The following is a 24,271-nucleotide window of genomic DNA, read 5'->3' on the forward strand; positions in this document are numbered from 1 at the left end:
AGCTTGGTCACACACTGCTGTGGGATGGGGTCCCATTCTTTAACCATCATTTGTCAGCCAGTGTGGTTGTGTTGGTCACAGAATCAGCTGTTTTGCATTGGCAGAGCAGATTTAGCAAGTTTTTCATGGGTGCAACCCACATGCTCAACTCTGCTGCTCAACCCCAAAATGCATTTTCCTTACAAATGTAAGGAATTAAGGGGAAATAAACAGGCTTTCACACGGTTTAATATTGGTACAGAATGATAAGTGTCAAACAGGTTGTTACTCTGAAGGTTTAATGCAGCTTTTAAAATTGATATAGTGCAAGTCTGACCACAAAGGAAAAGACTCCAGACAAAGAGAGGTTGTGTTAGATTTATTATCACAATAACACAACAATCTGAGCAACTAGATATCATAACAGGGACATTTCTCTACTGGCATAACAGTTCCTTAACGATACACAACAAACCCAGAGTCTAAAGATAGATACAACCACTACATAGTGCACCACGGAGTACTTTAGATGTGTTCGATACTTATGTGGAGAGTCACGAGCATGTCCAATACCTTTATTACTCGACAACATCTAAGTGCATTTACATTGTGCTTCAGTCTCAGTGTGAATAGTCCACATATCCTAACCTGTGCTTAAATGATTTAGTTGTTTGTTTGTTTTTTAAATACTGATTACATGTACTATGCATACACAGTGAACAAACACACAAAGACAGAAGTGCAATAACTGCTGGCTGCACTGAAGACAGCTGAAATAATTAAAATGAGCAGTAACATTTTTGCACACAATAGCAGGCACCACCCCAACAGAACGTACATCTACCTCGTCCACTACAACAAACAGCTGTCAACACATTATACAAACACAAAGTCTATTCAGCCTGTCGACTGTGGAAAAAGGGATTCAACATGCTGTCATTTCTCCGCTTTTGTGTGAACAAAATTAAAAACAAGACAGCCAAACCCTCAGTCACAAATCCGTATGAAGGAAAATGTTTGTGATGATTCCCTGACAAGGAATAGGAGAATTTAGTTCAAAAACGCAGGTAAATTTGAATCTTATATGGGCACAGATCTAAGCTCAGAATTTTACACTATGTCATAATAAATATCAACACACTCAGAAACACACAACAACAACAATCCTAGGAACATGAAATCTGTCACTGATTGTGAGCAGAGGTGCGTTTTAACATTTTAAGGGACTGTAGGAAACGTATTAGGTGTGAAGAGGGCTCAGAAATTATTTTTCTGCCATCCTTGTTGTTATCATTAATAATATGGGTTTATATATAAATACTCTGTATTAAAATAAAAGATTAAAGGCCTTTGAAAACATCTTTTATCTATTAGCTTTTATAGCGTGGACGATGAGGTGCTCAAATGTAACGATATGTAAGTCTCACAAATCCATATTTTATTGACAGTAGAACACAGAAAACATATCAGACGTTTAAAGTGAAAAAAGGTAGCATTTCAAGAGAAACGTAGCTCATTTTAAATTCGATAGCAGCAACACATATCAAAAAATGTTGGGACGGAGCCACATTTACTACTGTGTAGCATCACAACAGCCAGTAAACCTGTTGGAACTGAGGAGAGTAACTTCTGGACTTTTGGGAGAGGAACGTTGGCCCATTCTTGTCTGATACTGGATTCTAGCTGCTCAACAGTCCGGGGTCTTCTTTGTCGTATTTTTCACTTTATGGTGCATCAAATTTTTTTAAATGGTGAAAGGTTTGGACTACTGCCAGACTTGGACTCTTCTATTAGAAGTCATGCTGCTGCAATAGATGCAGTAAGTAGCTTAGCATTGTCTTGTTGAAATATGCAAGGCCTTCCCTGAAAAATGTCTTCTGCATGGGAGAACATGTTGCTCTAAAATCTGTATATACACCTTTTAGCCCTGGGTGCCAGTTCCACAGGCACTAATGCACCCCCACACCAGATTACCCATACTGAATTTATGGAAGGCTTCTAAACCGAGCACTGCTATAACAAGCTTCTTTAGTCTGGAGGATTCAGCATCTATAATTCCCAAAAACATTTTCACATTTTGATTTGTCTGACTACACACCAGATAATCCACTTTACTTCAGTCCATTTTAAAGATGGCGGCATTTCTGGATCATGTTCACGTATGGCTTCTTGTTTGCATCACAGAGCTTTAACCTGAATTTGTAGATGGCACAGTGAACAGTGATTTCTGAACTGTTCCTGAGCTCATGCAGTGATATCCATGGCAGAATCATGTTGTTTAGCGCAGTGCTGTCCGAGGGCCTGAACATCACGGGCATCCAATACTGATTTCCTTTGTAGCACCACTTACTTTCCAGTCTTTTGTCGGCCCCATCTCAGCTTTTTTGAGACGTGCTGCTGCCATCAATTTCAAAAGGAGTTAATATTTTTCATGAAAACGTAAAACGTATAAAAATTTGATACATTTTCTTTGTTCTTTTGTGAATAATAAATGCTTTATGAGATTTGCAAATCACTGCATTCTGTTTTTATTCACATTTTACCCAGCGTCCAAACTTTTTCAAAATTGAGATTGTACATGAATACCCACATATTAACAGATTATATCGTCTCTGTTGTACTCTTTTGACCTTCCTGTAAAATATGGAGTGGTTGGCAAGTTGTTATAGTGTATTTACTTGTCAGGATTTAGCAACACAGCCATCAAAAGTTGTTTGTTTGACCTTTCCTTTTGTTGCTATTCCACTGCCAATCAAATCTGATTAAGTCACACCCTCAGTGAAACAATATTTTTCTTGGATAAGATGTTCACTGTGTTTCATTAGGAGATTATGGACCAGCTATAACCGGGCCAAAACATATGACAATCTACAGGGTAATTACCAACCAAATTCCATCTGTCACCCAAAAAATATGCTAGTCTTTTTCTCAGTTTTTGCCAACTATGACACATTATTGTGCCTGATATTTATTGACGGATGTCCTAATTAACTCAAATTTGTCTTTTTTTGAGTGCCAACTCTTTAATCTGAAGCCAGGTTGAAAGTTTTCATTTCATAATTAAAGAGAAGTCTTTTCCAAACAAAAACTCTGATGCTTTCTTGTTTTTCTAAGAGTATGATTTACACTTACAAGGGCTTTGATGTAGAAGGTCTTTTTTTGTGTGTGTATTTCTACAAAGGCCCCCTTATCAACCCAATAATGTTCACACAGTCCCTAATGGCACTAAACTTTTCAGCTCTCTGAAATGATGTTTACAATCACAAAAACACAGAACTTGGCACCAAGATTATGGAAACACCACAAGAGATTTCATCTAATGTTTTCTTTTAGTAAATGCAGTCCTATTCCTCTACAGTGAATACACGGTTATAGCCACACGTTTGACTTTACTCTACGAAGGCTGTCGACTTACAAAACACCTATATGGGAGTTTTAACCCTGGAGAAATTACCATGACCCAAACTTTACTCAAACTAGGATTTCTGTTGCCAACAGGTGTTTTTTTTTTGTTTGTTTTTTTATGTTAGAGAGGTTTATATGTCGAACCATAAGGAAAGTATCACACTACGATGTTCTCATCACGGGATGGTGATCAGTTCAGAGCTCCACCGAAACGCAGCTGAAGCTGCCACAAATAAAGTCCCTCGGCTTCAACACGATCCTCTTCACAAGCTCTCTGAAAAGTGGGTTCCTTGCGTTTCTTTCCTTTGTCAAAAGTGTTCATCTTGAAAGGGAGACGTGCTTTGATCCCAGACCAGTTGCAGTTCTGACCTTTCATTGCCTTTCATGTCATAAGCAGGAGGGATTTCAAAACATTAAACACCACTGCGCCCGTGGTTGTTTTTTGTTGCTAAAACTTGCATTTGTGCTTCTGCTTGCAGAGCACCATGCTGAAAGCAGCTTTCATGCCTCCCTGTTGGCACATCAACATTGCTACACCAGACCAGTCTGCATGTGGACATGTAAAGGGTACGGGTGGTAGACCAGAGGCGGCTGGGCCTGAGTGATGAAGTAGCTGTTGTAAATGGGTTCTGTCATGTATGGAGCCGGCTGGTAGAAGCAGGTAACGTTGGCTGTGTTGGGGATGGCGTTTTGCTCGCCCAGCACCCTTAGAGCCAGCACTGTGATCATGTTGAGGGTCTGCCTCCTCTCGTGTCCCATCAAACACACCGTGCTCTCATCTATCACGCGCCGCAGGGTCATCAAATAGTCATACTTGCTAGTCTCCTCGCTGCCGATGAAATGGCACTGCAAGTAGGCCTCAATCTTCCGCTGCTGCTCGCCTACGTCAGGAAAGTCGATGAAGAAGCGGGAGCACATGTATCGCTCCAGGGACTTTATCTCTGTCTCGCTGGCTGGCCGGAAGTTCCTCACTAACAGGTCGCTGTATTTTAGCAATCCCCCACCCCGGATCTCCTCTGGGTTGTGGGTGGCAATGAGGCGGTTTCGAAGATGATCCATAGCCTGATCAAAGTCTCCGTACATGCACTCAGCTTCAACAGTGATGGTGGGCTCTCTTGCTTCCCCAAGCCATGAGCTTGACTCACAGCTGTTTGGGATGGCGTCTGCCAGCTCCGGTTTATGCTCATATACCTGAGGCTTTGAGACCACAGCTGTTGCACATGGGTTGCTTTGAGTCTCTGAATCAGGAGGCTCCTTTGAGTGTTTTGGCTTAACAGTTTGTTCTAAAGTTTCTCTGGAGCAAGTCCCATCCTGCGGTGTACTGACTGTACTGTGTGTGGGAACTGTAAGTACATCTGTACCCTCCGAGTTCTCCGTCTGACAGCTTGGTATGTTTGAACTGTGAACTTGAGAACTCTCCAGCACAGGAGGTTTTGGCTGAAGTTGTTTTGGTAGCTCTATGGGTGGAAACAGTTGTGTGGTGAGGTCTGACAGATCGGTTAGTAAAGACCATTTTTCAGGCTTTGTAATCAACTTCCGTGACATTTTTCTTTGTAATTTTGGCGAGGGGCAGTAATCCGGCACAATGTCCGCTGATGTGCTGCAAGATTTTTTAGCTGGGGGAGGAAAGGAAAACTCAAGATTTGAAACTTGCACGTTTGGGATAGAATCAGTCCTGCAGCTTACTGAGTCTGCGTTGAAGTTTTCTTCACAATGACGTAAATCCTGTGGAGCTGGTTTTTCTGTATGTGATGTGCACACTACAGGCTGGGAAGCTTCTGCCTCGTATTTTTCATCATTACTCTGTAGGGTTAAACATGCATGTGTCGTCAGAGGATCCCCAACATCTGAAAATAAAGTTTTAGGCGATGCAACTACAGGATAATTGATTTCAAACTGTTCTTTCTCTTCTCCTTTTTTCTCACACATCTCAAACACAATTTCCTCCTCTGATTGTACATCCTCTATGCCCTCCACTTCCTCTTCCTCCTGTTGTAAGCTTATCCTCTCCGGTTCCAGCACCTGCTGCACCTCATGCTTTTCATCTACACGCTCGACCTCTTCGTGACGAAGCTCTTCCTCGAGTGGAGAAACCGCTTCATCCTGGCACGGACTTTCTGTGCTAGTCGCCACTGCAGAATCTTCTTTCATATCATGTTCAACCTCCTGAGGAATGCTCGGCTTCTCTTGTCCTTTGCTTTCATCGTCATCGTCCTTTTTAGATGAAGGCCCAGCAGTCAGTGCCAACTTCCATTCTTGTTTCCTTTCGTTCCCCCAGTAGGACTCGAGCATACGATCTAATATAATCTGGAAGGAGTCCACACTGAACTCAAACTGTCGTCTGAGGGAACTAACAAATCGGAGCCCCACAGTTTTAGCCCTGTTGTTAGAAAGCGAGATAAGGCTCCATCTGTCATGCTCATTGAAAACTTTCACCATCTTTTGCACATAGGCTTCCTTCATTGTCAGACAGGTGATCTTACGTCGGTTAACTCCAGAAGGGAGAAGGTCTCGCAGGCTCCCCAGCACCACCTCCTTAATAACTTGGAAGTCTTCCTGCCTCGGAAGCTCCACTCCAAAAATGATGTCTAAGTCTTTGTACCCAAGCCCGTTGTCTTTAACAAGGATGTGGCTGGCAGTCATGCCGTTGAGGCGTATATCTTTAACCTGAATGTTCCTTTCGACCAGTCGGTCCTTCACTACACGAATTATGTCTTTCGCTCTCACCTGCAGTGTAGGAAAATTACCTCGCCCATGGATAGGGATTACCTCAGTCAAAACTTTGTCAAGAGCCTGAACTTGCTCCAGGGTTAGGTTGTGGAACCTCTTCTCTGTTTGAAGCTCCATAGTCTTCACCTGTGAAAGAGATTTTTGCATCACATTACGACTAACATCTTATACTGGCAAGGGAACGCATGGAGCAGGAAAAGAGATCAGAAAGCATAATATCCTGTGAAATGTGCACTTTTACGTAGAGCTGGATAAGCCACTAGCGCTGAGCCTTTGCAAGAGACTGTGCAAAAAAAGGTTTTGTAGACTTGGCTTTTGCCCCTTTGTTTTTCTCTCCTCTGTAAAGTGTTGTGTGTCGAAAATGCAGTAAGCAAAAATGCATATATGAGCTAAAGTCTTTTGCCACCCTCATTCCTCTCTGACTGCATTATGTGCTAATTGTTTATTAGTTGGATTTGAAATTCAGCAATTCAGCATTAGGAATAATGGGCAGCTCTGAGGATTGAGGATATCTCGGTGATTAGCTGCCTGGTGTGTTGCCACTAGATGGCAACAGAATTGTAACATATGGCAAAGTCAAATAAGTGGCACAGTGAGGGCTTAAACATAAGCCACTGATGACGCACAGTAACAAATTATATTTTCCCAGTAATCCAACAAATGCAACAAAAATATGTTCTTATAAGATCGCGACAGAATGTCTGCCACAGACCATAAAACTAACACCATGTACATCAGCTAATCAAATGCACAGGCCAAATATGTAACATTGTTTCTACTTTACAACCCCTCCCACACTGAACTGGGGCTTTTTCTCTGCCAGCCATGGACACTGCCAGCTGCCTTTCACACCATTTTACGTGTTGGTCACACTGGATAAATATTCAGTAATCAAGTTGGTTGAATTTCTTCCATGATTACGTGTCCTAGTTACAGGTGACTCACCTGTCTGTCATTCAGCAGCTGACAGGTAATCATGGAAGAAATTCAACTTAGCGACTACAGAACCTGGTCGGTCTGTATAAGGCAAGCTGGATTTGTCTGTTTGGCTTGCACCTCTATGTCAAAAGGTATCTGAGGGAGTGCCCAAGTAAAGGTTGTCATGCATAATAAAAACAGGGTTGCGGTTAATACGCCAGACTGCATCTTTCTGCAAATATACAGCATGGCGTAAATGTTCCTGGTCTTTTAATGTCACAACAAATTGTATCTGACATAGTTTTTGTTAAACTCTTTAAATTAAGAAGGGGGTAAAAGGGAAATGAGTTAGAGTGGGGGAAAGGTGGTCTACGTCATCATTAATGCACGCTGACTCACTCTGTACAGAGACAAATGTCAGATTTTAGCCTGTTACCGAACACACACCACAGAGAAGAGCTTCACTTATGTGTGTATCTGTAAATGTACCTAAGAAATAGGCGCATTTAGCTTATTATATACTACCAGCATAAGCTGGTAATCAAAATGAAACCAGTAGTATTTGAAATCTAATGTTTAAATCTGCATAACTTGATAAATAAATTTCATCAACTTTCAGGTCAGATTCAATTAAAATCAAAAGTGTGCTGTTCTAAGAATATTTTTCATGTAATACTCCTCCACAATAGCTCCTCATATATCAGTTTATATAAACATCAAAGAAAAGCGAATGGTTCAATTTTAACGTATTAAATAAAATATGAGCATAGTGGCTAAAGCTTAATGAAAACCTGTGAAAATGTTTTAACCCCATTTTTAAAAATGCAAACTGAGACGCAAATTGTACCGATTTCATTCACATGGTTTTCACGGCCCTGTGACGTACTGTAAACAGCACTCAATCAACTGTGCTGTGCACAGCGTGTGGCCACCCTTCTGCATCCTCTATCCTGTGTTAGTATTTTGACGGTCATCAATGCAAAATGCAGTGAGTGGCAGCAACTCGGGGCACAGGGAAGCATGGCCCACAGCAGCCTCTAGTGAATCTCAGGGGTTATATCAGCTCGGTCCTGCAGCAGGACTGCTCCTCTGCCACTTGGCTTCTTTATAGATAAGACTATATGACTCATACAGCCACTGAATGAAGCATCACACGTTGGCTCCCCTGGATTGTTTCTCTGTGCGCAAAAAAAAAAAAAAAAAACCCTACCACGACACCAAATGCACCACTTGCGGTGGCATTATGGCTGTGAAACTCATGAAATATTTAGGCAGGAAAGCTTGTGAATGGATTGAAGCACAGTCCAGTCTACAGTACTGAGCACACAGATGGTGATCGTGATGTGGGGGACACAGAAAAGGCTGCTGGTGGGCATTTCTGCTAGGATCAACAACATTTTGCTCTTTAATGTTTCAACCACTGAGCAACGTGTTGTCTTCGGAACTTAAAATGCATCACAGATTAGTTCCAGATGTGACCAGCATCTGGATTTTCCGCTCCATTTAGAAGCTACTAGTTGACAAGTTGACAGACAGTGTAAGTAAATAAACGGGCCAATCTTTGTTTCTTTGTTTGTTTGTTTTGGCTGAAACTGAGCAATATGCTGGAGGAAGGAGAAAAAAGGGTGCATTTACTGCGTTGTGCCAGCAGAAGAGATAATTATGCGTTTAAAAAAATATAAATAAAAACTCACCTGCTTCGTGGTGGAAAGTAAAGCCAGGGCAGAGACAAGAAAAAGGAAAACAGTGAAGTATCCAACAGGTTTATGCGACCTCGTTGGAAAGGTTGATGCTGAAGCTGAAGTTATAACGCGGACACTTTCCTCTCAGCGCAGGAGCACTGTTTCCATGGCAATCAGGCGTCACGAAATTTACGGTAAATCACGACGCTCGGTGTCTTCCTTAACTGCAAGTGACAGCCACTCAAGTTTGAAACAAAGGACGTATCTGGGCGCCCTCCAAACGCATCTGAAGTGTTTGCTAAAGTTTGGCTTGTAACGGCAGAGCACACCGATCTGCCAGGCTGAACTACCGGCGTGCCACCGCACTGCCGAGCTGTTGCGGGGTGAACATCACATCAGACGGAGTGAGTCATCCTCTCTCCCAGCCGTGATCCACACCGTAAATCTAATCATCAATCAACCGCTTTCACCGCCCACCGGCACTCCGCCGGGTACAACGCCACCTCCACTTTTATCAGTCTGTGCTCACTCGGTCACTGTGCTCAGCCGGAGTTTACTCGTAGAAAAAACTGCGGTGTTTTAACGTTAGTTTTATTTTTTTATTTTTTTATTTTTTTTATTCTCATTCAGATTTCGGGTGGAGGAGGGGGGCTAGCCGCTCCTTCGTGACGTCTGAATGGAATACCGTCACCACGTGACGCTGACGTCGTCCATATTTTGATCAGACATCAGGAAGTGCGGAAGAAGACGAGGACCGAAACCTGAAAAGGTGAAGTTTTACTGGGAAGTTTTGTTATATTTAGCAACTTTTTTTGTGTGTTGATTTTATTGTGTAACTGTTGGATTTAAAAAGAACGGCCTCAAGATGCCCAGCATGGAAAGTATCCTTTTAAAAAGAGCGGTGAGAGAGAGCCACTTGGTGTAATGTTAACGCCGAGCTAAACGGGCGAACATAACACGGTGTTTTTGACGAAACTGCTGAGATTAATGTGGGACAGACGTCTGAAGCGTCGCGGAACATGTTTGATATTGAGCGGAGACACAGGTAATGCCTTACCGAATAACCTGAACCTTACATAGTCTGTATAGGTGTCGTAACACGGCGACGGAGCTGGGCTGAAGGCCTTAAAAGCTTATGCTGCTAATGGGTGTAAATAAAGCAGCCGGCGGTAGTTTCTCGTGAAGTTTGGGTGTTAGCTAGCACTCCGAATCATAATAAAGGAACAAGGAGTATGTGTGTTGTTGAACACAGCGCGGCAGTGTTTTCCCGGGAGCTATACAAACATAGGCAAATTATTAGAAAACTCCAAAAAATACCTGTTTTGTAACCCGTGTCTGTCACAGTATAACTCCTGAGAACAAATGTCAGACGTTTTTAAATGAAAATTTTATTCAGACTGACATTGGAATTTTAAGGCCTGTACTGACATTGCTATAACGGCTTTTAAACTCCAGCTGACTAATATTATCTAATAGTATTTTTAATTAACAGTCAATCTTAAAGATAATCCATTTGAATAGACTTCTATTAAAAAGAACTGTAACTAACACGGGTAGTAAACAGGATGGAAAATGAACTTGTCAGTGTTCTCTTGTGGACAGATCATGCAGTGGTGATGCTGTTTCTTCAGTCTGTTGGTGCACCTCCGCTTTTTGTCCACATGATTCGTTAAGATGAAAAAATAGATACACAAACCCATTGTTGTGTGACTCAAATGTGTGACAGCCATTTTTTGTAGCATGTCTCGTCATTGAAAAGTCACGTGATGATGTCAGACCTTTGTTATCTGAGTCTGACTAATATGGGTCAGAGTTACGCAATCTTTATCTAGAATAGACTGACTGAACTGCTAAGTTTGTATTTATATCATCTACTAAAGTATAGGACTCAGAACTGGATAACAACACACCCTGGCAACACTTGTGTTTAAGACATATTCTCCTTGATATCAAATTTCTGCTTGCACATCTATGTTTGAGTGTATTTTTTGCTGGACTGTTTAGTTATGACATCAGAGCACCGGCTTCAGGTTTATTTCACATTTTGTGATCGTTTATTTACTTTGAAATTCAACGAGATGCATTTAATTTTTTATCTTCCTGTAGTGGTTTAAATGCATCAGATCATGGTTTAAAAAAAAAAAAAAGATAACTATCTCCTGATACCGGTGCTCTGTGTTCTCCAGATTTAAAATATTTATGTCTCTTTATGAACTGTCTCCTTTTCCAATAATTATTACAGAGTTTTAGTTTACGCCGAACTTAAGTGAGGAGACGCAGGTTTACAGATTTTGGTCTTTGGGTTTTGTATTTGGGCTTTGTTCTTCTTTAACTTGTTGTACCAGAAAATCTCTTCAATCTAAAGTTTGCCGCCAAAGAACTCCAAAGAAATTCCAAGAAATGTGACAAAGAGGAAAAATTAGAGAAGGCTAAAGTCAAGAAGGTAAGCAGCTCTGACTCAGAAGCCATTCATCAGTTCATGAAAGACTGCTCAAGATTTTACTGAACCATTATTTTTGTGTGCCACCCCACAGGCCATCCAGAAAGGAAACATGGAAGTGGCAAGAATTCATGCAGAAAACGCCATCAGACAGAAGAACCAGTCTGTGAACTTCCTACGGATGAGCGCTCGGGTAGATGCTGTGGCAGCGAGGGTCCAAACTGCAGTCACAATGAACCAGGTGCTGTAGTCCTAGAAAGATCAGTTAGAGGCTGAAGATAACATTTCAGTTTGAGCTCTGTTTGTGGCTATTTGACTGATGTGGTGTTTTTCTATCTCAGGTCACAAAATCAATGGCTGGAGTGGTGAAAGGCATGGACGCCACACTGAAGAGTATGAATCTGGAAAAGGTACAGCAGTCTACATGTGGATATAATGTGATGATTTTAGTAAGAAAGAACCGATTAAAACACATCGTCAACGCTTGTTTTCAGATTTCCGCTCTCATGGATAAATTTGAACACCAGTTTGAGACACTGGATGTTCAGACAGCCCAGATGGAGGATACGATGAGCAGCACGACAACTCTCACAACACCACAGGTACCCCACGCCGTGCTGGTTTATTCTTATATTCTTTCACGCTGTCAGGCCGTTAAAGACTCGAAGCTAAAACCTGCTGTGTCGTGTGTTTCAGAATCAAGTGGAGTCGTTGCTGCATGAAATGGCTGATGAAGCAGGGTAACATTTTCAGTGTTTGTGAAATATCTGAATCACACGGGCCAGTGTGTGATGTGCTGCATTCATACAGCTGGTGTCATTGACATAGAGACATAGATATGATCAAATGTTTTAGAGGGTGTTATGAAAGAGTAGATTTTTCATTTTGGTTTTAAAGTGTACACTTCCCGTGTCCGCTTCTTGCTTAGGTTGGATCTGAACATGGAGCTCCCTCAAGGACAGACAGGATCAGTGGGTACCAGCGTGGCCTCTGCAGAGCAGGTACACATGCTTTTAAAATCATAGTTGTTACTCACACATTTGCAAAACTTGCATAGATGAAGCAAAACAGGAAGACGTTCTTTGTGGATCCAGCAAACAAAGACTGTCTCGTCTTCATCCTCATTTAATCGCTGCCTTTTCTGTCACTCTCATATCCAAAGGACGAACTGTCTCAAAGGCTCGCCAAACTCAGAGATCAGATGTAAAGAATGACTGCAGTCGAATGGCGCTGGAAGAGGACTCCAAAGCGTCTGTACACTACCTGAATATAACTCCCCAACACCTTTTTATTTCCATCATGTTTTCTCTCCTTTTTACACCTTGTGTCTCCTTTGAGGGGCTATTGCATCACTTTTCCTCATGTTGGTGATATGTTTATGATAACATCACGTTATTAAAGTGGTTTACTTGGTATGGAAAATGTATGTAATTCTTGAATATATATATTTACCAATAAAGTGGAAGTAATTTATGATTATTGTTAAATATGTATGTTTAAGAAGTCCATGAATGTGATGTGGGAGTTTGACAGTTAGTACCCTGTATTTATAGGCCAATTTCATATAGTTGTGGTGAAATGATTACATTTTTGGAGGATAGAATTCAATTTTTGTTTGTGATTGCATGATTGCAGACAACATTTATGCATTTCTTTCTGTCTTCTTGACATCAAAGAGTGGAAGACCTCCCCCAGTTATCAGTGAACTGACTTCTTCTGTTGATTTATTTTATTGTATTTGTGTGAGGTTCCTGAAAGATTAGCCTGAGATTTTGTTTTTGTTTTGTTTTTCTGGTCTTCAATAATCTTGCTGATTATTTGGAAAAGGGGTTCTGAAAATAAACAGTAAGCAAATAATAAAATTTTATAACACTTTTATCTCTGTGCTTTTTAATTAAACCAATTCATCCTCCTTTTGTTAACTATGAATATTTCATTTTAGTGAAATGCCCACTTTAAAAAGTATGCACACGCTTTGTGACTGCTGCAGATACTCGTAAAAGCAATTTCCAGTGGTAATCTTTCCAATTATTTTTGCCACAAAAAAAAAAAAAAAAAAACTGAGCACATTACAAATATGTAAAGGATGACACCTGTTTTCTCAGGTGTGGGTGAAGTGTCTCGACTTGCTTTTGTGAGAGATTTCCATATGCAGATTTCCTCTTCTTTCCAGTCAAGTCTTTAATTTTCCTCTTAAAAGAGACAAGTGGTCCAAATTAGCTGCTCTGTCTGTTGTCCCCTTCAGTAATCATTCTACTTTTGAATATTCACTTGGACTGTATGCAGATACGATCAGAAAAAAACACTTTAAAATGGCTCTACAAGAAAAATCTCTTTAGATGGCTATTGAGAGATGTCAAGAGATTTGTGTGCATTGGTGTTACATGAACGAACGTAATGAGTTTCTGTAGTTAAGATCAGATCAGTATATTTGAAAAATTTAATGTTCCAGTTTATTTAATTCTTTATTCTTACAGATTTGGTCATTGTTGTGCTGCTGATGTGATTCTGACACTATACTTTAACTCTTACATTTAAAGGCTAATGAGCAAATAACCAAATCTGTTAAAGAAATCAAAAATGTACTACCACAGTTTAAAGTGACATTATTCTAGTTTGTCACAATAACAAACTGTAAATCAGGATTCTCAGTGTGGGCAGTTTTATATTTATTATATTTACTATTGTCTTGTTTTTGAACTATCAACAATGGCAACAATGTTTTTTCTTAGTGTCAGTTTATCTGTTAGAGCTGATAAAATAGTCAACAATGAATTCTAGCATTTAAATCCACAAGTGACACCTCTGTGAGTGTTTTTGAAATCACATTTTAACATAAGAATATTCAAACGCTTGCCGTGATTTGTTTTATTTTGAAGTCTTTTCCTTCACGGACATTGAGCCTAAGGGTGTCTAACAGACCTCTAGTGGCCAAGAGGCGGAACTGCATCATGTAAGCCAGTGGTTCCCAAACTTTTTTTGCCAGGCCCCCTTTTTACAAGAAAATGTTCGCGCCCCCCACCACCTAACACTCCCCCCGCACAAACACATCCTCCAAACACATACACCCATATTTTGTTTACAAACTCCATTGGGGTTTATTTCACACCTCAAACATTTAGTAAACAATTAAGCAAATACAAGTAAACGGCAATAAATTACAGGTAGTAATAAAATATACTACTAACTCTTTTACGCTACGTCCACAACTACAGGGGTATTTTTGAAAACTCAGCTGTTTCTATGCGTTTGGACTTTTCGTCAACACGTAAACGGCGTTGTAATTCACCGAAAACGGAGATTATTTAAAACTCCTTTTTGCGTTTACGTGTGGACGAGGAATACAGAGTTCGTCACGCAACGTCAAAGGTATGTGCCTCTTTTCACGTCACGCTGTGCGCCACGTTATTGTTTACATGAGATGAATTGCAGAATGGCAGATAGAGACAAAATACTGTTAATCTGACTGTCTTCAGGTTTTACACGCTTACATATACACACGCAGTTACTGTCCCTCCATTTAGAAAGCATCACGGTGTGTAATTATTTTACGTGTAGTTTTTTTTTTCCTGTGTAATAATATTCAACATTGCTATCAATACATTTTCAAAAATGCCTCTCTGTACAAAATGGGTTTAAACACATAAACAGCTGTGAGATACTGTTTGTCCGTGATTTGAACAGGGGAACAAATACGGCAGGATCAGCCTGATATTATTTGTATCCCACTGTAACTTTACTGCATAAAGAGCTAACATCATGTTAGCGTTGATTTTCTTGTAATAACTAACTACTCCCGAGGGTAGTTAGTTATTACAAGAAGTGTTTGTGAACTAAAAATCAAGAATGTGGGATACTGTTTGTTCGTGATTTGGAGAGCACAGCGCGTGCTTTGGACATGTTAGTAACATGTCCAAAATGTCAGGAGTAGTTAGTTATTACAAGAAGTGTTTGTGAACTAAAAATCAAGAATGTGGGATACTGTTTGTCCGTGATTTGGAGAGCACAGCGCGTGCTCCCGACGCAGGGAAACTAATTTTGCAGGGGAGACCTACCTTGGCACTTGTGCAGGTGAAGCCAAAGGGAAGATATGCTTCACCATATTTTCCTGTCTTTGGCTTGGAAGGAAGTTGGTTTGGAAACATATTTGGCGATGCTTCATCTCCTGCTTTGCGTTTGTGTGGGAGCCCCATCAAAAACCTGTCCACAGTGTCCAAGCGCTCTTTTTTTTTTTTTTTTTTTTCATACCGCGCCCCCCCTGCAATGGCTCTGCGCCCCCCCTAGGGGGCGGGCCCCACACTTTGGGAACCTCTGATGTAAGCAAAGAAGCGCTTTTTGCGTGAGTGGAAATAATTGTGTGAATGATAATAATCAGACACACATTTTTCTGAGAAATTTTTGATCCCAATGTCATGATAGAAACGCTCCAAAGCAGCGACATTAAAAAGCGCGTTGTAATGCTTCCCGTAATAGGTTTCAAAATAAATCAAAAATCTAGAACCAGTCACGCCTACAGCCATTACTTTGGTCTCTGAGTCATGTAGTCATGGGTCAACAGTGAAACCATTATTTGTTTCTTTATTTAATTCATATCCCTTTATTGCCACTCAGTTAATACGTCACAGATGCATTGCGGAACAAAATTATGAGCACAGAAAGACAAACACACACACATACAAATTACAGTAAAAACAGGACCAGGTTGAAAGACAATAAAATAAATTAAGATTATGCCTATGTATAAAAATAACTAACTATCCATCCATCCATCCACCCATCCATCCATCCATCCATCCACTTGTTCCATGGATGGAAAAATAACTAACTAAATAAATAAAAACAATATATAAAAATAAGATGTAAGGCATGAAGTGGTGTGCTATTGTACTGAATAAAGCTATAATATTCAAGAAACTTACAAGTCACGAACTGTTTTGATGTTTTAGGTCTTTAATATTTAACAATACATCTATAAATTGTATTCCAGCCTCTGGTTGAATCTCCGATACAAATCAGTATGGGAGTTTTAAATTATGCCTCATAAATAAGGTTTGCCTTTAGCTTATTGAAGTATAAAATGACTCTTCTAAAAAAAAAAAAGGACTACAACTAAAACTATTTCGGAGTTAAACTAAAAGTTGTTGTTCTCTTTTAGACTTTAACCTAAAAACGTCTGTAAGGTTTAAATCTATGATGTCGCCTGTGAGACAGAACTTGGGACTTAAAGCCCATGTTGCTCATCATGTGACTCTTGGCGTACACAGGAAGCAGCTGATCCTGACTTCATTGCTGCTTCCACCAACTAATGTTTATCAACTGTACTCGCTTAGACAAAGGAAAACTGTTGTTTAAAACTGCACCGGTTTAAGTAACTGGTCGACTCTTTCGGGTAGGTCGATGATACGCTGTTGAATTTTAGTGCAGCTATCTAGCTGTTTGTTTAAGCTAAGCTAACCTAGCCTTATATCTGGACTGTTTCGGGCTAGCTAAGTTAGCATTAGCTCAAGTGTTTATAACAGAGAAAGAAGTGTAAATAAGCCCAGCAAGCTTATTGAAGATTATTAAAGATCAAAAGTGACGGGATATGTTTGATTTGTTTCTGTTTTAAGCGTTCACACGTGTTATGAACACGTTTTTTTTGTTTTTCTGGGGGTATTTTCTCCGCAGCCCAAAGAGAGGAAGGGGAGGACAGCTGCAGACACAGCCTGAAGTCATCTGACCCGCAGCTCACTGAGATACCCGACACTCGTGTTTGCTGAGGGGGATGTCAAGCACAGCAATGAAGAAAAAGGTAAAGCAAGGGCAGATAGCTTACATCTTTTAGATCATTACAGAGAGCTGATTTTATCCTTTTTGAAGTATCCTTTGATTTCAAGCATGTACTTCTAAAATCAGAGATTAATCCACGTAATTAATTCCTTGAACTGACTGTAGACACAGTAACCCTTCCCACTACAATAGTGAGTCACGTGTGTGGGTGTGTGTGCGTGTGCGTGCTTTTCAGGTGCTACTGATGGGGAAAAGTGGGTCTGGAAAGACCAGTATGAGATCAATCATCTTTGCCAATTACATAGCTCGAGACACACGCCGCCTTGGAGCTACAAGTAAGAGCACCGTCTTATATGAAAATGTATTTTTAATGCTGAGCGTTTCATTATCTGCATTTATTTAACTCTTCTGCTTTTATTCGTTGACCATAGTTGACGTGGAACACTCCCATGTACGGTTTCTTGGCAATTTGGTTCTAAACCTGTGGGACTGTGGAGGGTAAGACACACATTTGCTCATTATTTGCCATTTCTGGACCAGCTTTGAGAAGTCAAAGTTATTCCTCAGTTTTAATCACTCATCTGTGCTTTTTAATCCAACAGACAGGACACATTCATGGAGAACTACTTCACCAGCCAGAGGGACAACATTTTCAGAAATGTAGAAGTTCTTATTTACGTATTTGACGTTGAGAGCCGTGAGCTGGAGAAAGACATGCACTACTACCAGTCATGTCTGGAAGCCATCCTGCAGAACTCCCCTGATGCCAAAGTGTTCTGTCTTGTGCACAAAATGGACCTTGTGCAGGAAGACCAGAGAGATTTGGTGAGATTCAAGTAACATTTCATACATCATTAGTACTACTGTCCCGCTCACATGTTACTATTTTGCTCTGTCTCGAATTTGCAGTGTTATACAATGATATTTAATCTGCGAGTCAAGTGCTGATTAATAGTGTGATCCGGTTCACTCAGACATGACACTGCCCATCCAGAACAGAAACAGGAAAAAAATACTGATCATACTACATCTTTTCAAAGATTGTACTGTTCAGTCTTTTCCACAAGCACAGTCATAGTGCCCAGTGTAGAACCAGTTCCATGTGTTTCCACCAAAAAGCTTTAAAAAACAAAAGTCTCCGACTCCAACGTCATTTAGCTGAGTCTGTGAACTCCTTTAAAGTTGGAAACAAGTTAATATAACAGTATGTACTATTAAGGTTTGCTTGAGTTGTTGGCTGGTTCATCAAAAAAAAAAAAAAAAAAAACTTACCAAGACATAAGTGACTCTGGCACCAGCACAGGAAATGAGTTGTATATATTTACTCATTAAAGTGGTCCTTTTTAGACTTTTGCACTAGTTTTTCTTGAAACTTGAACTTTCATTTCACTGAAAAAGTAAAAGGGATCACTTTGATGTGTAAGCTCCAGTATGACCCATTTAAGTATGAACTGAATATGAACAACCTAAACGTAGGGATCTTAAGGGTACCAATAATATTTGTAAATGGTCATATTGTTCAGCTCTTAATTTTACTGCCTGTTATGTTAATCACATCTATAATAACCTCCTTTCACACTTTTTCTTTGTATTTTACTTATTTGTGTCTATTTTGATCTTGAGCTGGTCCCACTTCTCTTTTTGTGTGACCTTTCTGTCTTTACAGATCTTTAAAGAACGTGAAGAAGATCTGAGAAGACTGTCCAGGCCCTTAGCTTGCACATGCTTCAGGACATCAATCTGGGATGAAACCTTATATAAGGTCTTGAACCTGACTGTCCCTAATCGACAGCTAATAAAGCTGAGCCTTTTTTTATTTCTTCTCTTTTTTTTTAATTTAGCTGAACGTTGTTGGGTTTTTTTCTCTTTGCAGGCCTGGTCCAGCATAGTGTACCAGCTTATCCCAAACGTCCAGCAGCTGGAAACAAACCTGAGAAATTTCGCACAGATCATAGAGGCAGATGAAGTTCTTCTGTTTGAGAGAGCTACCTTCCTGGTGAGAGTGTCCGCTTCCTCTGCAGCGTCTGGGCAGGAAATACAAATTTAGAAATAAGAGTCATTTATGTTGTCGTTTCCCCCTGTTGTTTTGTAAATGCAGGTCATCTCCCACTATCAGTGCAAAGAGCAGCGTGACGCTCACAGGTTTGAGAAGATCAGTAACATTATCAAACAGTTCAAGCTCAGCTGTAGGTAAGTGTATTGCAGATGCTCCACCTCCTCTCCAGATGCCATCAGCTCGAGTGTCTGGATTTTAATTTTATTTATTTTATCATTCCAGTAAACTTGCAGCTTCCTTCCAAAGCATGGAAGTAAGGAACTCCAATTTTGCGGCCTTCATTGACGTCTTCACCTCCAACACTTATGTCATGGTCATCATGTCGGACCCTTCTATTCGTAAGTAGTGAAGATAACATTTCTCTGCAGATTCATAGTTATGAGAAAAAATCAGGATAATAATAATAATTAATCATAATAATCATCATCATCTAAGGAGCTTAGAAAGAAAAGCGACTGGAAGTTTTTTGAAGACATTTCACCTCTCATCCAAAAAGCTTCTTCAGTTCTAAAACCAAATCCCTAGTGGGAGTGTCCCTTAAGAGGGTCGTTGACCCACTATTGATCATGTACCTGCACATGAGCAAGTTTTGAGATCCCTTCCCAGGCATCTGAGATCTTGCAACAGATGATCTCAATCTGTTGCAAGATGATGGGGTGAGGCAAGGTCTCACAATAGCCGCTTTTCCATTAGTACCTACTCTGATCAACTCGCCTCACCTCGACTCATATTGACTGGTTTTCCATTACAATCGAGTACCACCTAATGTGCGCGGCCGTTGTCATAGCAATACATCAGAGCGTCCTGTGACGTAATTAATATCCGACAATAATGCTACAACAAAGGTGGATGTAGAGGCGATGATATACCTGCTGCTCAGTCTGTGGCTTTTTGTCAGACTTTTTTTTTTTTTTTTTGTAGGCGTTTCACTTGTTGCCGGGTTTCAAAAATAGTGGTTTTGATTTTTGTGAATGCAGCCAATTGGTGGCATGCAGTCTGATGACGTCACATTTTAGTACCTGCTCGGATCACTTGGAAACCTGCTGAGCAGGTACTATTTTTACTACCTGGTACTATGAGGTAATGGAAAGCCCTGAAAATTGTGGCCATCAGTGACGGGTCGATCGAGGTAGGTAGTAATGGAAAAAGGACTAATGGTTTCACCCCAAACCTCTGCTGCTAATGACTCACACCCTTTTTCACACCATGGCTCATGTGATGAGGCATATGATCAATAGTGGGTCAACGACCCTCTTGAAGAATAACCCTCACTATGGCTTAAATACCTGGGACTCTCAACCATTTGGTTTTAGAACTGAAGCTTCTTAAATGAGAAGTGAACGTATTCAAGAAACATGAAGTAGTCAAGTCAGTTTTCTTTCCAGGCTCCCTAGATTACCTTGACCTAGATGACTGAGAACCTACACAGACAATAATAAGAATTCATCTCCTTTTTTCCAGCATCTGCAGCCACTCTCATCAATATCCGTAATGCTAGGAAACACTTTGAGAAGTTGGAGCGAGTGGATGGACCCAAGCATAGCCTGCACATGCGGATGCGCTAGCCTGTGCATTTGTCCCAGTGGATACTCTCAGCCAATCAGTTCACAGACAGCATGTTGCGGTCTCCTGGTGTCACATGAGCAGCCCTGCACCGTTTCGTCTATATCTTCATATTCAATCACAGTTATTACGCGAGAAATCATCTTGTTTTTGTTTTGCTCTAATTTTTACAGGAGGAGTGATAACAGCTCGTTGGGGGGGGAATAAGTCCTGCCTTGACACATTAAAGTAAATGTATTGTGTTTACTACAGAGGTGAGGTGGGGGAGGGCTACGTTTGCTGTCACACTTTGTCATATTTCAGTAGATTCATTCACTCCATGCAGTGAATCCCAATGATTGGGGATGTCTCTCCGTATGAGAAGCAGCAGATATTGTATGATTTGATTTTCAAATGTCGTTTGTAAGCTGTTACAAACAATATAGTTATATTCAGAAAAATATTTGAAGTGTGGGGTGTTTTTTGTTTTTTTCTTTCTGTTTTTAATCTTTGATAATACTAACTGCTTTTAGAAACAAGCGCTGTAAACAGATGTACACAGAGATGGATCAGAGATGGTGCTTATTGGTCCTTTTCTTCATTGTAGTCTCACCAGGCTAACTTGACAGTTGACACCAGTTGTCTTGTACACGTAGCAAATACTGCACCTGTTAAGTGAGACGACTTCAGGGGATGGACAACAAGTTACAGCGCAAATGGCATATTTTTGTTCATTTAATATGGCAAACAGCTGCTGTGTGTGTTAAAGTAGACCTGTTTCCATTTAACTCATTTCCAACTCTATATTTTTATTCTTGGATTCTGCTGGAGTGGGGTTGTGTCTGGAAGCTGGCCAATCAGAAGAAAGTGACATTTTTGAGACCGTGGCCTTAAAGGGACATGCTAAAATGCCTTTTTTAGACTGGAACTTAGAGACTGCTAAAGATCAGGTGTAAAATGAAGAATTTTTAAACTTTGAATACATGTTTCTACCTGGAATTGAGCACTGGGAACCAGTGATACTAGGCTCATACAAGTAGCTCTCATGCTCACTTTTGCTCCTGTTTTTCTATCAAAAAATAAATGGAGCACAGGCCGACTGAATTTTAACATTATTGTGGTTTTGATGTCTGATCAGTTACCACAATTTCAACACATTTAAATCATAATATTTATTGGGATCAGAACAAGCTGAGTATTAAGGTCTTCAAACTAAACTTTTCAGTCAAATCTAGCTAATCCATTCTCCTCTTAAGGCTATAAAAACACTCACTTTATTAGGTACACTTTGCTAGTACTGGAGTGGACTCCTTTTCTTTTTCTTTTTTTGGCTGCACATCTGTAATGCAAATCTCCAGTTCCACAACATCTATTGCTCTGGTGTTGTGTTTGATTAAGATGTGGTGAGTGTGGAGGTCATTTGCATTCAGTAAACCCATTGTCATGTTTCAGAAAATGGTCTGAGAAGATGTGAGTTTGGTGAGATGGAGCCATCACAAGATGAATATGCTGGGTGTAGGCTGTGGTGTTTAAATGATTCTCAGTCAGTACGATGAGGCTCAAAGTGTGGCAAGAAAATATTTTTCACCTTACGGCACCAGCAGCAGCTTTCTGACACAAAATTCTGACCATACAATCTGAATGTCGCAGCAGAAAACCAGACTCCTCAGAACAGGCAATGTTTTTCCAATCTTCTATTGACCAATTTTGGTCTTAATTGTAGCCTTAGTTTCCTGTTCTTGTTTCCTGTTTTTGCACCATGTTTTGTCTTCTGCTGCTTCAAGGTTTGGCATGTTGTGCATTAAGAGATTCTCTTCTGCATGTCTCAGTTGTAACCAGTTAATGTCATCTTGAAGCAGTCTGACCCTTCTCCTCTGCTCACTGGGATCAACTAGACCAGGGGTCTGCAACCTTTTACACCCAAAGAGCCACTTGGACCCGGTTTCCACGCAAAAGAAAACACTGGGAGCCGCAAATACTTTTTGACATCTAAAATGAAGATAACACTGTATATATTGTTTTTTATCTTTATGCTTTGTGTGAACAACTAAGGTGTGTTGCTTATGAAATCCATGAAGTGCTACAGAGAAAATTAAATTATATTTATGTAATCAACACATTTTGAACTCTTAAAGAAATATAACTAAAGCAAAGACCCCCAGCTGAACTAAAATGATCCATGTAGCAAACAAAAACTGTTGTCAGCCGCCACCCTTATATCGCCTTTGGGCTTTTGGAGCCTTGACCTGACTCTTAAAAAATAATTGGAAAAAAGCACTATGCTGCTGAAAAATGAAAAATAGATATTTGCAAAATTCTGCCTAAATATGTATTTTACCTGGTTAATGCGTGCGGCGGGGCGTGGTTTGCAGCGCCGCTGCAGGGGAGGCGGACGCACCTGAGCGACACCCGCAATCACGCCTCGCTGCCTTTACGTCTGCGCTATCTGTGCTGTGCTCTTGGTGGTGTGTGTCGGGCTGTGAGCTGAAAAGCTACAGCCGGCTGTATGCGTACAGCAACCGTGTGTGAAAAGTGCTCAATAAAGAGATTCTCAAAAGCATGCTCATGGAAACATCGTCGGGTCTGCCGTGATATGTTTACAATGGGACTTCTGCTCCTGAACCTCTGTGCACAGAGTCCGCAAATCGGGGCTATACGAAGTCAGTTTACGCAGGACTGTAAGCTGTCATCTGTGAGGCGTGAGCGGTGTTTGTCTTTAACATAGTTCACGGTGGAGAACAGCTGCTGACATAATGTGGATCCGAAGATCCATAATTGGCCTACCTGGGGTTGAAAGTCTCGATAAATGCACGGCGTTTCGGCGGGTATACCGGCTTCCGCGAGTGTGACTCTTATTTTGAGCGATGAAAAAATAATAGAATATAATTTTATTTTTACATTTCAATATCACAATAATCTTCCAATTTAGAACTACGAGTTAAAAAGAACTAACATAAATAAAATACGCTTCAGCTAAATACTTCTAATTTATTTTCCCAAACCAGGCGGAGCCGCAGTATAAGGACTAAAGAGCCGCATGCGGCTCCGGAGCCGCAGGTTGCCGACCCCTGAACTAGACCTTTTCTCCCAGAGGACTGCCGCTCACTGGGTATTTTTTCTTTTTGAGATCATCCTCTGTAATCCTTAGAGATTGCTGTGTAGGAAAACCCAGCAGATCAGCAGTTTCTTAAATACTCAGACCAGCCTGTTGAGCACCAACAACCAACCACATGCAAAGTCACATAAATCCCCTTCTTCCTCATATGTTTAAATGCAGTGATTTGCTGTGGTGCTGTTTGTCTGATCATTTATATGCATTTATGAGTAGTTGAACAGGTGTACCTAACAAAGTGGCCCGTGTATGTACCCAGAATAAGCCTTTCATTTATTGCCACTGAAGTTTGGTTTCAAGGTTTGAGTGGTTTACATGTCATTTGTTTCTTATCAGAGAGAAACAGTATTTATTCATGTTGTCCATGGAAAGTAACTTGAGATTTATTCATGGTACCTGATACCACCAACTCCTTCAGGGTCTGCAAGGGATATGGGCTATTATGCCTTGCCTCTTTACTGTAGCCAGATCTGATTCGGAGTCATTGTTCCAGTAGAGCTTATCTACAGTGTTCATGCGGTTGAGTTGTATCCTGGAATGCAGAGGCTGAATAGCTGGAAAATCCCCAGTCTCCCCCCGCAGTGAGTGACTTTGCATGAAATAACTGGGAGTAAATTATTTCATATAGTGGTAGCAGC

At 40.6% G+C, this 24,271-nt stretch overlaps 3 protein-coding genes across 3 annotated transcripts; 2 read left to right on the forward strand and 1 right to left on the reverse strand.

Moving 5' to 3' along the window:
* Nucleotides 1-397: 397 nt before the first annotated feature.
* Nucleotides 398-9,111, reverse strand: LOC116330310. The gene is made up of 2 exons (XM_039618482.1): nt 8,727-9,111; nt 398-6,240 (listed from the first exon to the last, which is right to left on the reverse strand). The coding sequence occupies exon 2, from the start codon at nt 6,229-6,231 to the stop codon at nt 3,916-3,918; it is 2,316 nt and encodes a 771-aa protein (XP_039474416.1). The 5' UTR covers nt 6,232-6,240; nt 8,727-9,111; the 3' UTR covers nt 398-3,915.
* A 242-nt stretch (nt 9,112-9,353) lies between these two features.
* On the forward strand, nt 9,354-13,032 carry LOC116330259 (charged multivesicular body protein 1b). Its single transcript, XM_031752520.2, has 8 exons — nt 9,354-9,595; nt 11,060-11,157; nt 11,249-11,395; nt 11,496-11,564; nt 11,649-11,756; nt 11,851-11,894; nt 12,083-12,155; nt 12,317-13,032. Exons 1-8 carry the CDS (start codon nt 9,580-9,582, stop codon nt 12,359-12,361), a joined length of 600 nt encoding a protein of 199 aa, XP_031608380.1. The 5' UTR covers nt 9,354-9,579; the 3' UTR covers nt 12,362-13,032.
* Nucleotides 13,033-16,385: 3,353 nt separating this feature from the next.
* Nucleotides 16,386-20,984, forward strand: rraga (Ras-related GTP binding A). The gene is made up of 10 exons (XM_031752524.2): nt 16,386-16,543; nt 16,822-16,945; nt 17,159-17,258; nt 17,355-17,421; nt 17,526-17,748; nt 18,590-18,685; nt 18,797-18,919; nt 19,022-19,113; nt 19,202-19,317; nt 20,441-20,984. The coding sequence occupies exons 2-10, from the start codon at nt 16,919-16,921 to the stop codon at nt 20,542-20,544; spliced, it is 948 nt and encodes a 315-aa protein (XP_031608384.1). The 5' UTR covers nt 16,386-16,543; nt 16,822-16,918; the 3' UTR covers nt 20,545-20,984.
* Nucleotides 20,985-24,271: the final 3,287 nt, after the last annotated feature.

Source organism: Oreochromis aureus, linkage group 10 (assembly GCF_013358895.1).
Source record: "Oreochromis aureus strain Israel breed Guangdong linkage group 10, ZZ_aureus, whole genome shotgun sequence".
NCBI classification, from domain to species: domain Eukaryota; kingdom Metazoa; phylum Chordata; class Actinopteri; order Cichliformes; family Cichlidae; genus Oreochromis; species Oreochromis aureus.

Bases quoted from the DNA above. Each gene is read 5' to 3' on its own strand.
- LOC116330259 (XM_031752520.2), top strand. The intron at 11,565-11,648 runs GTACAGCAGTCT...GCTTGTTTTCAG, and splicing joins AGAGTATGAATCTGGAAAAG to ATTTCCGCTCTCATGGATAA. The intron at 12,156-12,316 runs GTACACATGCTT...TCATATCCAAAG, and splicing joins GCGTGGCCTCTGCAGAGCAG to GACGAACTGTCTCAAAGGCT.
- rraga (XM_031752524.2), top strand. From the start codon at position 16,919: ATGTCAAGCACAGCAATGAAGAAAAAG. The intron at 17,259-17,354 runs GTAAGAGCACCG...CGTTGACCATAG, and splicing joins ACGCCGCCTTGGAGCTACAA to TTGACGTGGAACACTCCCAT. The intron at 17,422-17,525 runs GTAAGACACACA...TTAATCCAACAG, and splicing joins AACCTGTGGGACTGTGGAGG to ACAGGACACATTCATGGAGA.
- LOC116330310 (XM_039618482.1), bottom strand. From the start codon at position 6,231: ATGGAGCTTCAAACAGAGAAGAGGTTCCACAACCTAACCCTGGAGCAA.